The following is a 14,206-nucleotide window of genomic DNA, read 5'->3' as shown; positions in this document are numbered from 1 at the left end:
TAGCTTTCGAAACTCCATATGGCGAGTGGCTCACGTTGTGTTGAAGGAGATGTTCGTGGAGGCTCCGAAAGCTTTCAGTACATTGCCACACCTCCTGCACTTAGCGTCCAGTTCATCTTCGGCACCACAAGAAGCAAAACCACACGCTGATTGAATCACGTTACTTCGGCGAGGAGCCGGTATACTTCGTTCGACTGCACATCGCAGAAGTTAAACTTACCCCTTCGATCAGGAGTCTGCCTTCTTTTTCTTTTATTTGGAGTTTGTCCTCCTTTTCATGCGCACTGCGCCACGCAGTCGGTTTGCCGCCCCCTCGCTAGAGCAAAGCAATCCTCGGGGCTCCGGAGCGTGTGTCAGTCACAGTCGTGAACTGGTGACTGAACCACGTGCACCGGCACACGGCGCAAAGAAGTTATCACGATGTGCTATCACGAAGTTATCATGATGTGACAGGCATAACTGAACCCGTGGATGCCCAATAAGGGGATAAGTTGGCTTATCCCGTTTTTAGTATTTTTGATGCTACGACATCTACGTACACTCTTAGAAATGAACTTCACCTCATAGCACGCCCCTAGTCAACGAAAATCTCGAATTATATCGTTATCTGCACTGATTTGTTGAAAACGGGAGGCGTACGCCTTTTTTGTGACAATTATGAACAGCATAAGTGTCACAAAAAGGGCGTACGTCTCCCGTTTTCAACAAATCAGGGCAGATAACGATATCTTTTGAGATGATGGTTGGCTAGGAGCATGCTATGCGGTGAAGTTCATTTTTAAGCGTGTACAGCTTGGGACAAAAGTTCAGGGAACACAGAGGTGTCGCATTTCTTCATTAGAGCGACGCCCTAGCAAGAAACAGTAGCAGACACAGATACTGAGAGATGGATAGGGTAGCCGGTCACCCGTTTCTTATTCTATCTGTACGCGATCACTAGCGCGATATCTGTTGCGATATCTAGCAGGGAGCCGCTACGATGAATAAATGCCCAGTCCCGTGTTCCATAAACTTTTGTCCCTAGCTGTATGTACCTGCCAAAGAAAATTTAGGACCGTATTACAATTTATTGACCCGCGACAGGAAGGTACGAAACGGGAAATGCATGTGTGTCAATGGGATGGATAGTCAAATCACGCCCCTTTTCTACACACGCATACAAATGGTGTAGCTTAAATTTTGCTCCTACACTCTTAAAACTGAACTTCACCGCATAGCACGGTCTTAGCCAACCCTCATGTCGAATGATTACGTTATCTGCCATGATTTGTTGAAAACGGGAGGCGTACGCCATTTTTGTGACAATTATGAACAGCATAAGTGTCACAAAAAAGGCGTACGCCTCCCGTTTTCAACAAATCATGGCAGATAACGTAATCATTCGAGATGATGGTTAGATAGGAGCGTGCAGTGCGGTGAAGTTCATTTTTAAGAGTGTATGCTGAAATCAACTTCGGCGTCCTCTCGAAAAACACATTCTTCCTACCAGCACACTCTTAGAAATGAACTTCACCGCATAGCATGCTCCTAGCCAACCATTATCTCGAATGATGTCGTTATCTGCCCTGATTTGTTGAAAACGAGGGGCGCACGCCTTTTTTGTGACAATTATGAACAGCATAAGTGTCACAGAAAAGGCGTACGCCTCCCGTTTTCAACAAACCACGGCAGATAACGATATCATTCGAGGTGATGGTTGGCTAGGAGCGTGCTATGCGGTGAAGTTCATTTTTAAGAGTGTAGGACATGATTTTCACGAGTGCGCTCGTTTAGCACCACAATCATCCCTGTCATGGCTGCTCCACTACACACGGGTTGCATCATACTACCTGGGGTCGCCATCGTTCTGCCACCAAGGTCTGGCTCGGGGGAATTGTTTTGTTTTTGCACAAAAGCCCCGTGCATGCGGTGTGATATTGAAAAAGGAGATAAGTTATGATCCTGGATTTTGTTCAGTTTCTGCTAAATCACACACCCCAAAACGATGCTAACAGCAGGATATGCATGTAGAGTAGACAAATACATATGTGTATTTGTATATATATTACATATATGTTACATATATATATGTATTTTGAGACCGTGTTTGTGTTTGTCTGTTATCGTCCTCTACCTTGTCTCGGGTTTTCAAGCCACGGACATATATGTCACACATTTTGCATTTGCGTTATTCGAGGAGCCAAGCTGCAATTACTTTAGCAAATACTCACTTGAAGTTTTCTCGGTTTGGGATTTCTCGAATTATTCCCTTATTGCACACACGGGTTCAATTATTGGAGACTGAGTTGCACGGACCGCGGGAAAATCGAATCAACCAAAGTTACTATTTTCCAAAAATTCCTTTCAGAGTGAGCGCTTCATTGTACGTTCGACGGAGTACTCGAGCAAGGTAAGACTGCCACTTACATTGTATGTAGTCCTGGAGCTGCTGAAACTCCGCCGGGGAGAGCTTCTCCCACTTGACGGCCATAGCGTCGTCACTCAACGACACGTCATCTGGCGTGACGGTGGCTGCGCGGCCGAACGCCGCTTCTTAGCACGCTACTGCGCATGACCTGCAACAACAGAAAGCAATTCTCATTTCACAAGCCACAATACATAGTTATTCGTGTTATGCAGCACTTTTAATGTAAAGAGAGGACATCCATAAATTACACTTCAAGCGAGCCCTGTTACAAAGTGTCGATGCCTTAGCACACATCATGTAGATGCTGTACCGGTGTGGTTTATTACTCTATTTTTCGGCTTCCTAAGTTTATTTCAATGCTTCGCGGAAGTATTTGTATGTACGCAATGCATGCACGATTTTGCAGCTAGGCCAGACTTGTACGTATCTTGAGTACGTACTCAAAATACAGTACTTTAAATGCTTTTGCAGGTATTTTGGTACTCTACTCAATACTTTTTGCGACAAGTATTTTTAATCTATTTAAAATACTTTTTCGGTATTTGCTACTCAGTACTCAAAATACTTTCCTTCCTCGTCAAGCCATATCCAGCACACTTCCCGCCATGCCGAGATTTTCAGCTAACTGGAATTTAACACATTTTTTTCTTTCTTTTTTCGGGAATTCGCGAATCTCTCATTTATCCTCTTGTACAATAGGCTGGTCCCACGCTTGGCCTTGCTTGGTAATAGCCAACTTCATCAGAAACCCGTTCCTATTCATATTGCCAGGTGAATCACCAGGGGATTAAGTACAAGAGAATCCCGGCATTTATTTCCTTGGTCACCAAACCAATAAACACGTGCCAGATATTGAAAGACCCGAACGGACATACAGGAGGGATTACGAAGTTTTGGGTCAGAACATATCAACAAAGTTTACTTGGGTTCACCAAAGTTCACCAAACATTACTTGACACCAAGACGTTGCAAATGAAAGATGCTTAAGCATGGCTGACGAAGTTTATTCCTTTCATTTGTAAGGTCATGTTCACATTATGCGTTTCACTTACTGCTACTACTAAAGTACTTTAAAGAGTATCTTAAATACTTTTTAGAGTATTTACTACTCTACTCAAATTACTTTCAGTTTTGAGTATTTTGTACTCTATTTTAAATACTTTTGCGCAGTATTTCGTACAACTCTGGCAGCTACCCCCAGTGTCGTCTACACAACAATGTCCGACATTCAGGTAAAAGCCATGAACGTGACTCCAACCGAAATATACCGCTTTAGACTACGAACTCTGCCAGCGAAAGTAAGTACCAGACATTTTTCAGGTACAGCCGTACACGTGGAAGGGCGCGTACCGGTAGTCGACTTGTGTCGTCTCTATGTAAACGCAGGCGGCGTTTACAAAGACAGCTGCGTTTACAAATCAACTTAACCGAGAAGAAGATCTATCGTCCGCATGTAATCCTGCCTATGTCGACTTAAAAGAGGACTCGACACAGTAAAGATGAGTCGCTCTGCTTGGGTAGTGCAGGCCACAAATGTCGACCGAACCCCACCATGTAAACTGCGTACGTCGACCTATTCAGCAACTTCCTATACGTCACTGCCGGATACCTCGTCCTCCTTCACCTCGGAATAGAATAGGTGGATGACGGCCAGAGACGGAGGAAGAAGAAGAAGAGGAATAGCTGACGCCGCATATCCGAGATTGTACTCACGTGGGTGCCCTGTCACCGTGTGCTTTTACTCAATGAGACGGCGGACAGCCTCGCCAATATTTCCCTCTTTGGACACATTATTGAGGTGTTGCCTACACTTGCTGATATCACTCGAGCCAGATATCGACGGTTCTTGGCGCTATATACGTATCGTACTCCTCACCCTGGTTACGAACATCTATCCATACCCTGGCAGCCGGATAGCAGTGACTCCCGACGGGCCGACGTGTGTCTGACGCGTCTTCGGTGCCTTGCCACTTCATTAAATTGATAAATGGGCTCAGTTACCACCCTGCGTATGTTGTCGACCGAAAGATAGCGCCGCAATCGAGGCAGTAAACAGCCCAGTTATACCTCTCGGCAAGGGGGCGCTGCAAACGGGGTGGTTAGAGAGCCGGTCACCACCTTTTCAAACCTTTTTTTCTAAGACAGTGGTGGATAACGGCCAGCGTTTGAAGTAGAAGAAGAAGAAGAATATATCCTACGCAGTACGCTTATGGTGAGCTAGAAGCTAGCTCACCATAGTACGCTCAAAAGAATACAACAGACGGCTCTCCCATTATGAAAAGAAACGCATGCGGAAAGGCTGCAAAAGTATTTGAGAAGTAAAAGAATTCAGACGATGACAAAGTTGTGTGTAACGTATCTAAATTTCTAGGTTACAATTCAAAGATGAGGGTGGCGCTTCAGTCAAGTATCAGCTGACTGAATCCTGGAGAGCTCTATGACGCATCAGTCGACACTTATGTAAACCGTCGCCAGTTGACCTCAATGATCAGTCGACTGGGGCCTTCTGTAGACATATCCGTCCATGTAAACGCACGTGAGAAACAGAAATCACGATGGTAGTTGCCAGCACGCATTACTTAATATGAACCTACGGACGGCATTGAAAGTCGGCTTCGTCGCGTCGGGTTCTCCTAGACCAAGCACCTCCGCCCACGGAAATACGGAGGATTAGTGTTGCATTGAGCAAGGGCTGGCGTATTTTAAGTATAGCTTAGCCATTAATTAGACTAACTTCGCATAGTCGACTTGCAAAAAAGCCAAGGGTAGGTTGCCGTATCCTCCAGTGGCTTTTGGACATTTTCAGAATGAGGTTTTTAATTGCCGTTAATAAAAGGGGGTGGAAGTCAACACAGCAACGCAGTGACCAGCGATGCGGAACGCCTTATAGCATTTCAGCCAGTGCCTGCAAGGGGTGTCCAGCAGTTTTCCGCTTTTGCGGTGCACAGGTGTTGAAGCAGACTGGTGTTATTAGATAAAGACGATCGAGACTCGGATAGATGAATCCGGAGTGTATAGAAGAAGAATCTCCCTTCGTGGATCACGGCCACAGCGTGTGTGAGGAGGAGGAGGAAGTAGAACAAAGTTATTCCAGACGGAACGCTCTGATTTGCGCGCGCGCACACACACATACGTTGCTCTAGGGGATGATGAGGTGGCCGATTCACCGCCGCTGTGGCGGTACACTGATTTGCACATGATGGCAGCTGGTGGCTGTTCTTCGAAGGAAATGAATAAATGCGAATGTGAATACGCATTTTATCAGAAAGGAGAGAGCTATGCCTTCACCAGAGCTGAACGGTACCCAAGGCGTCTCTGTAGCTCTAAAGCCCGAACGATTCAATTTCGCGTACCCAGAAGAAAGCGACGCTTCGAACGATATCGCGTCGTCAGTGAACTGAATGCAGTGCCTGAAGATGAGCAACATCACATGATGATCTAAGCAAAGCGGAAGATGTTTTGTTGTCTTCGAAGTTGACGGCAATGAGACAGACATGGCGAATTACGCGACTGTGGTAGTCGCTTTCGAGAAACACCTTGTGGTCAGGCGCAGTTTCGTGAATAAACGAGCCAAGTTTAATTTTCGTCCGCAAAGGGAACGAGAGCCTATCGAGGAGTTCATTAGAGTCCTAGCAGAACATTGTAAGCTCAGAACGCTGCATGATGAGCTCACCAGAGACAGAATTGTTGTTGGAGTCATCGATAGAGATCTCTTAGAGAACATTCAACCTGATCCCGAACACACTCTAGAGAAGGCGACGACCATGGCTCGGCAGACAGAAAATGTGCAAAAGAAACGCTAGTTCCTTGCGTCCTGGTTCCGAGGACAAAGTCCAGCGAGTCAAGGCTTTACCCACAGCAGCTGAGAGAATGCTTACTATTCGAGAACAGAGCGGAGAAAGCTGTCGAAACGCGGAATGGAAATGTCTACGCGTACTGTGGGCGTCTCCCACATCTGTGGGACAGTTGTCGGGGAAGGACGCGAAATACGACAACCGCAAGAAAATACGACATTATTCCTGAATCCAACAGCGCTTAGAGCCGTTCTTTCGCAAGAACCCGCGTTTACCTGCGTAATAAGCGCAAACGGTTGTAAAAATTGGATGATTCCGACAAGCATAGACACACGCCTGATTTCAAAGTTTACATAGGAGTTAACGTGACCGTAACGTCGGGAGATCTATACCGCTAGTATTTATCCCAGGTGAAGTTCAGCGACCCGATGTGAGTTCTCAAAGGGCCGAAACAGCAGCGGCTTCAGGTTTTGGGCATACAGAAATCGGGTACCAAAGAAAGAGGTTTTGCACAGACATTTATGGAGTTCGGTGTCTGGAAGACACCTTGTTGTCACGAGAAGCTAGAGAGGCACTGGGTGTGGTGAAGAGGCTTTTTTCGATTACAGCAAAGGAGTCCCACGTGTCGAAGACGTCTGTCAAGCCTTGACAGGAGTTCCCAAGACTGTTCGAAGCACTAGCTTGTGTCAAGATGTCCCATGAAATATGTCAAAAGCCACAAGATGTGTCCTTCCCTCTTTCAGCGCAACGGAGAGTTCCTTTTCCTCTCGTGCAAATAATCAGGAAGGAAATGGAGGACACGGTTGCGCAAGGTGTCGTCGTGCCGATGGATACACCCACACAATGGTGCTGCGGCGTGGTGATCGTAATGTAACCAAATGGGGCTTATCGGATCTGTGTTGATTGCACTCCCTTGAACGAATTCATTGAGAGACATGTTAATCCTATGCCGGTAACTGAACACGTTATTGGCCAGCTGAGAAGTTCTAGATACTACCCAAGGCCCACCCATGTGCGGCCAACAACGGCAAGCCATTTCGGCATCAGCCACCCCCAAAGTGCGTGATGAGGAGAAAGAGAATAAAGCCATTCCGGACGGAGCGCTCTGACTTTGACATCGACAGTTTGGGGCATGTACAGGCAGCATGACTTATGGCTGGACAATGGATTAGCTTAATTCATGCATCCCTCGGTGACTGCCGCGCCCGTTTCAAACCCAATGTTTCCCGTTCTCCCTGTACGTACCACTGTTTTCCACTAGTGCCTCGTTTTCCACCGCTCCAAATGACTGGTCACTCCTCACCACCGTCACGCGCTGCTATAGTCAATGCGGAAGCAAGCGTCATCCATCATCCGCCGAGTCACAGCGCCAAGTCAGTCACGCTCTCCCCCGTAGGCAACGGCACATCCACTTACATGTCGAGCAACAGTTGTCAGATACTTATTCAGAAAACTCCTTCAAAGGGGGCGCATCAACGTACCATGGGATAGTTCGTACATGTTATACAAAGCAAAGGAGTGGGCAAGGAAGACAAGAAGCGAAGACGAATAGTATAGTCTTCGTTTCTTGTGTGCCCGTGTATCACATCAATGTATGCCTCTGTGTTACACTTAAGTGCTGAAGTTTTCCCTGGGTTTTCCGAAGACTTTCCTGACGAATGTCGGCACAGTTCCCCCTGAAGTCGGCCCAGGACGCATACTAACCCCCCTGTCCCCCACTCCTTTCTGCTGTCCTGACTCCATCTGTCCACGTCTGTACGCCGCTCATAGCCACAGGTGCTTCGCGGCGCTAACACGCAATCAAAAAAAGAAAAAAACGTAAGTGCTGAACGACCACACGAGAACGAACGTTTGCATCGACGCTTCCAGCATTACGTGTGGTCCTCGTCCTCGTGCAAGATGGATTGCAGATAGGATACATTATGAAAACATTATGGAATGGAAAGTTCCAGTGTGTATAGGGATACACCTGTTCCTCCTTCGTCTTAAAACAGCTTATCCGTTGCATGATTGTTCTGCTTCGCCTTCAACGCAATTAAAACTAATACAGTAAGGTAATTATTTCTATATACAGTAGCATTACCAGGGCAACGAATGAGTAAATAAATAAACGATAAGTGTAAAAATGCTAACTTGGAAATACATGTTCGTGTGTCCTCCTTTCGTAGATGTCGATTTCCTGAAGGGGATAGAATATATCATAAAACAAATGCAAGAACGTTTATCCGTGGCTACGCTGCCTAGAATACTTATCAGTGCTGAATCTTGGTCAGTATTCTAGGCACTATACCGTGGCTGCAATACAGAGCCCACCAACCTGCCCGTCCCTCTTTTTCTTCTTCTTGTGGGATTGGTGTATGTAAGGAATCGCTGAGCGCCATCCCTGAACTGCTAGCGTCTGGCCGTTTCTGAAGTCTGAATGCTCTTTTAAAATGTAGTTCGTATTCTATAGCTCGCAAGTTGAGTCCGTCGTGACTTTCGTGCGAGCCCTCCATATTTGCCTATCTGTCTTCCTTTCTGTTCCTCACTGATGAAAAAGCCAACGCACGCTTTCAGAGTCAGAGCCTTCAGATCAATAAGGAGCACATAAGCCCTTTGCGAGATCTGTCAGAGACGGAGCTTTCCCTATACCGTTCCATCATGAGGGCTTTCAGCTTCTCGTATTGATCTCATCTGCGTGCAGTGTTGACAGTCGTCTGGTATAGTAAGCGCTAGCGTATCTGGGAACCACTCTGCCTCCAGTCATGCTTTGTGCTGCTCTTCACCGCGTGCCTGTCGTCGGCTCACTTTCACTATTGAAACCCTATATCCACTCCCGGTAAAAGCTTTCTGCGGTACCTAGCACGGGTTCCGCAAAACCTGTCTCGGAAGAAGATTGGTCCCGCAAAATCAGGTATACACTAAACAAAACATGGGTGGTTGGCTGGAGTGGTGGTGTTGATGTGTTCGCAAAATCATCATTCCTAATGACATCGTTCTCCTGATTTGTTGCGAATGGGAGGTGTACGCTTTTTTGTCACATGTTACATTTTGTTTATGGACACCCAGAGGCGTACGCCCATCCCCTCTGTCTGCCTGTCTGTGTGCGCGCGTCGCATCGGTGGGGTAGAAGCACCACGAATACACCAATATAGTGAACTGATTGCTGAAGTCAGCAGGTAAAAAAAAAGGAAAACACCGCGAATTATGATTCCTAAGCGAATCGTTGGTTCGACTCTGCGCACAAAGCTGTCTAAGGTTCTCCTGCCTTCTACATAATCCTGGTAGACAGACACATCGAAGCCTTTCGTACAGCTGTACCACATAACATATACGCACGACCAACCACTGCGCAATAATCATATAGCGTCATCACTCTTGATTTTGGGAGAGAGCTGGCCGTACGCCTTTTGGTGTCCACTAACGTAAATGTAAAGCCTCACAAACGGCGCACGCTCCCATTTCCAGCAAATCATAATACAGAACGACATCGTTCGAAATTATGATTGGCTCTAGGAGCCTGTTATGCACTAAGTTCGGCTTTTAGTGCGGCCACTCTAAAAACATAGGTAGTGGTGGTGATGATGGAACTGCTTGCCGTAGTCGGCCACGCTTAGGCGGGCAACGTCACGACTATCACAGGGGAAATGGGGTGGTAATGTCTTAATCGGCCCGTCGTTGTTGGCCACACAGAAGTGGGCATCGTCACGACTGTAGCCAAAAAGACAGAAGAAAAAGAAACATTCACTGAACCTCGAAAAGGTCATGGTGGTGGTGGTGATGGTGAAAGGGTCCGCCGTTGTCGGCCTAAGAGAGGTGGGCAACGTCACGACGGACGCCATAGGGAATGTGCTTCCTCGGCCAACTTCTAGGGGAGCTGAACCGACATAACTTCAAAAAGTTATTGTTGGTGCACTGTTAAAAAAGAACTTCAGTGCGACCTGTGTGCGACCTGCGTATTCTGTGCGACCTCCGTAAAGCATGATGTTCGGCTATTTTTTCCGATGGGGTAGCTCCTGAATATCCCTGTCAATTATCATTAATTTGATTAAATTAGACACGCTCTTCACATTTGTTGGGTAAAAAAGTGACCTTTACTAGGCAAATTTCCGACTTAAGCTCGCAAAAATTTACATAATTAATCTTACGTTACACGACATTCACATGAGGAGGTGGCAAAAACCCAGTAAGAACAAATGCCATTGACCGCATGACTCTATGTGGTGTAGTTTTTTTATTATAATTCAATGACACGTTTTCTGGGACACCCTGTATGTGGACTCTGAGGGGTTTAAATTAAAAAAATAAGTAGTGACATGCACGATGGAGAAGTTAGTCACACCATACGAGGTCTACACTTGCAGGTCTGCGACCGTTGCAGATAGAGTAGCAATGGACTGTCCCGCTCAGGGCTGTCCCGCCTTGCAGAGGAGTGTATCGCGGCTCTGGCAGTTACATTGTGGCTTTCATGTACAGCAGGCCTGCATTCAATACCTTCACCGTTTTCGGGTTGTTGTGTCTGCGGGGAACAGCCTGTGCCCACAACAGAGTTCTTAAATTATGAAAGGAACAACAAAAAACAAAACAAAAAGAATGGATAGATCGGTGAGGAAATAGACGCGAGCGGGTGAACGCTTGAGGGGACAAATAAACAACACTGTCGCTGTCGTTATGTGTCCCCTAATCATCAGGGTTTCCTTATCGATGCCAGTTGACCTGCGCTGACAGTCTTATATACTTGTTCCATGCGAATTTCGCACTAATTCGCCCGTAGAACGAGTATCCTATAATGAGGATTGTCCGCACGAGCGTCTGTAGCTCAGTCGGTATCCGGGTTTGGCACGAGGTAAAACCTCTTTGAGCACTGGTGTCGGAGATTGGCTACGCATGTCGGAAGAATAACAGGTGGTAGACATGCAGCATGACGCACTAGGCTGGCATCTGTTATGATTATTCCATACTGGAATGGTGTTTTTTCCGAAATAACACCCTTTTTGAAAGGGTGTTCAGGAACACCCCTAATGGTGTTCGCCATGGGAAAGTTTAAAAACACCCTTAAGGGTGTAAAAAGTTTTACGGTGAACACTCCATATTCCTGCACCTCCTGCACTGCCGTTCGAATTACGCAACATTGGTGTGCGATTCTTCGGGCCAGAATATCTTTTTCGAAGGGCAGATTGCTCATCGTTGAAGACCTCGTAAACCGTTTTAAAGGTGCTGACGCCAACGTCGGGAGCTCCTTCGGCCGTTACCTAAAACGCCAATATGTGCATAAATGCGTTTGTCTAAGATTACGTACGCCCTCGCTCCGCTAATTCCTTTTCTGTTTATGTGTCAGCGGGAAACTTTGTCAAAGAAGTTGCTTAGGCGTTGTACTCTCCCGACTCCAGCACGGTAGGCTCAAACTTTCGCGTAGTTCGTACATCGCACTAGTGAACGTCATAATGATCACATGTTAACAATAGACACGACTAGGACTACTAGAAGGACCAACTTCCTTCCCCCGCAAAACGTGCTTGTAGAATGCGCGAAAAAGAAGCGTCACGTTGAAAGGTATCCACGTGAAATCCTCGTCCGTTTCAAGCGCACTGGAGCGAGAAGCCTATCCATACTCGCATGCTTTCCACCCATACGCACAGATAGATTCTTCTAGTTGGCGTCCCCACCAGGGGCAGTCGCTGCGAAGTTTCTTTTTTCTTTTTCAGCTCAGGCGTGTACTCGTCAGAAATTCTATTCGGCGTTCCATTCACTGAATACAAAAGACACTTTTAGGCGACAGAAGGCCGAAGACCCGAAGAGACGACGCTAGCAGATATTCGTGTTGAGACAAAATATTTCCAGGGACGAAGCCTTCACAGATGAAGAACAAAGAGAGGTATGCGAAGCATGCGAGTACCGTAACTCCATTTCTGCTTCCCCCTCCAGGAAATCCCATTGTTTGTCCAGCTATTCTATTTTGACCAGGCCTGCAGATTGTGATAAATGACACACAACAGATGTTGCTTTCCATCGGGTCACTGTTGTAAGACACTTTCAGATCGCAGAGCGATCTGAAAGTGTCTTACACTCACATGATTCTCACATGTGTCACACTCACATACACTTATCACTTGTAGTGAAGTTTGTGCTGAAACATGCTGCTTGCTTTCCTTCTGTCACGGAACATTTTAGTTATGCGGAGGCCGGGAAGGTCAGGTCATTTCGGTGTGGACAGTTCTGTGCACGGACATATTGGAGCACGGATCACTCGGTGCACGGACATCTCGGTGATCTTTCTTCTCAGCGAAAGTCATGTGGAAGAATCACTCGTGCTCTACAGCTTGGGCATTCCCTACTTGGTTCCTTCCCTGAACACTTTGCTGCACTGGTGCAACTTATTCGCTGCAAGACGGCTGTTAACGAAAAGTGAGCGAGCGCAGTGGCGGGGCTCGAACCCACACCTATCTGATTGAGCTTTGGTAAAGCTCAAGTGCTGTGTTACCCTTAATTGTTCGTTCAGCCTCCGCGATTTACGTTACTCGTGTCAACTGATGCCAGGAAGTTGTTCATGGCTCAGTTAAGTTTTCACACTAGTTAATAGGAGCTCCGAACCAATTATGTTTATCTACGTGGTTTCGCCACACAGAGAACGCTGCTGTACGCAATGCCGCCACTTGCATATGGTTATTTTCATAGATCGTTACCTGTACATGCCGCAATCTGACGTCGTGCGCGAAAACGTTGTGATAATATCTATAAGACCCCAACATAAATAACCATGCACATATCAAACTTGCATTAGTCCCCCATTCAACTCTAGAACGAAGCCTCATAGTTTAGGGAATGTCTTAGTTAAATGTTACCTCGTTTACTCGATGAACTACTAAATGATTCTTTTAAAAATTATCAAGTATCGATACCTGGAAAATTTTCCGGATACGCTATGCCGAACGTCTTCAGCCCCACATTTCTATAGTTCTATGTTCTATAGTTTCTATGCACTCAAACGCTTATTTAGACATAGGGCGAGCTTCTTCGTGCAACATCACCCTACCTCCGTTTGGATAGTTCCGTCGAACAGTATTAATCATTAAGTTCACTAACATATGTCTCTTCATTAATTAATAGAAACAGCAGAATAAACTCGTCAAAATTGCTTTTTGTATGAAAAATATTTCACCTTAAGAAAAAAACATGGAGAAATTTGCACCTTAAGTTTAAAACTGCTGCTACTATTTTGTTTTATATTTCTGTTGTTGGTTAGTTCTGTTGTCTGTTATAGTTCTGTTCTGCATTCCGTGTATACTTACTTAGTGAGAGATATATTTCATCTAAACGATCCGTGCTCCATGATGTCCGCATCAAAATGCCGGGATCAAGTAGGAAGTAATCGATGTGTATAAGCTCTGTAAGCTTTCGCACGGCGAGTGTTATGTGATGCTCCATGAAGGGTCGCGGTACTACACAGTTCAGGCTAGCATATTGCCGAAGCTGCACGTAGTTGGTTAGTAATTTAGTAAAATAAAGTAAACCTTGGAGCTTTCAGCATCCCACCATGGGGGGGAGTGATATATTTATTAGACCAAAGGAAGAAAAGGGGGAAAGGTCTGCCAAACGGGACGTCGGCTTGCTATTCCGCAAAGAAAAAAGAAAAATACATACAAAAGAAAACCATGGGTGCTACCTGGTCCATTGCAAAAGCTGTATAGCTATTACACACTCTGAATCAAAACCCTGAATCACAGCGGGATCCCTCAACTCACGGGCACTCAATCAATAGAGCGGGAAAACAAAATAGCACACTACAGATCTACAAAATACGGTGTCAGCAGTTCACACTAAAAGGGAGTTCGCACTTCGTGTTCACAATACAGTTGTGAGACCAGTCTCACTCAGGAAGGCTATACCAGCAGACGGATTGCCTCCCGTTGATTGCGCGGAGTACCCTAAGGACCCGATAAATGAGTCAGCTCCAATGGGCGGTCCGTCATGCGTAAAATGCCGGAAAGGAGTGAGTGTGTCTCCGATCTGAAGTGGCGGCACTCCA

The 14,206-nt window shown here is 46.2% G+C and overlaps 1 protein-coding gene across 9 annotated transcripts in view; it reads right to left on the bottom strand.

Annotated features, from left to right (window-relative positions):
• Window positions 1–14,206, bottom strand: part of LOC135385549 (diacylglycerol kinase 1-like) — a 479,846-nt gene that overhangs the window by 206,332 nt on the left and 259,308 nt on the right. For 8 of the 9 annotated variants that reach the window (XM_064614920.1, XM_064614922.1, XM_064614919.1 and 5 more), the window contains one exon: window positions 2,407–2,555. In XM_064614920.1, the coding sequence (XP_064470990.1) occupies window positions 2,407–2,470 (64 nt within the window). In that variant the 5' untranslated portion in view covers window positions 2,471–2,555. Of the gene's footprint in view, window positions 1–2,406; window positions 2,556–3,835; window positions 3,904–14,206 lie in introns of those variants that run through there. The other variant, XM_064614923.1, reaches the window with a different exon arrangement.

The sequence above is a fragment of the Ornithodoros turicata genome, chromosome 2 (assembly GCF_037126465.1).
Source record: "Ornithodoros turicata isolate Travis chromosome 2, ASM3712646v1, whole genome shotgun sequence".
In the NCBI taxonomy this organism is placed as follows: Eukaryota; Metazoa; Arthropoda; class Arachnida; order Ixodida; family Argasidae; genus Ornithodoros; species Ornithodoros turicata.
Note: the sequence above shows the minus strand (reverse complement) of the source record. Positions and strands in the feature narration are given on the sequence as shown.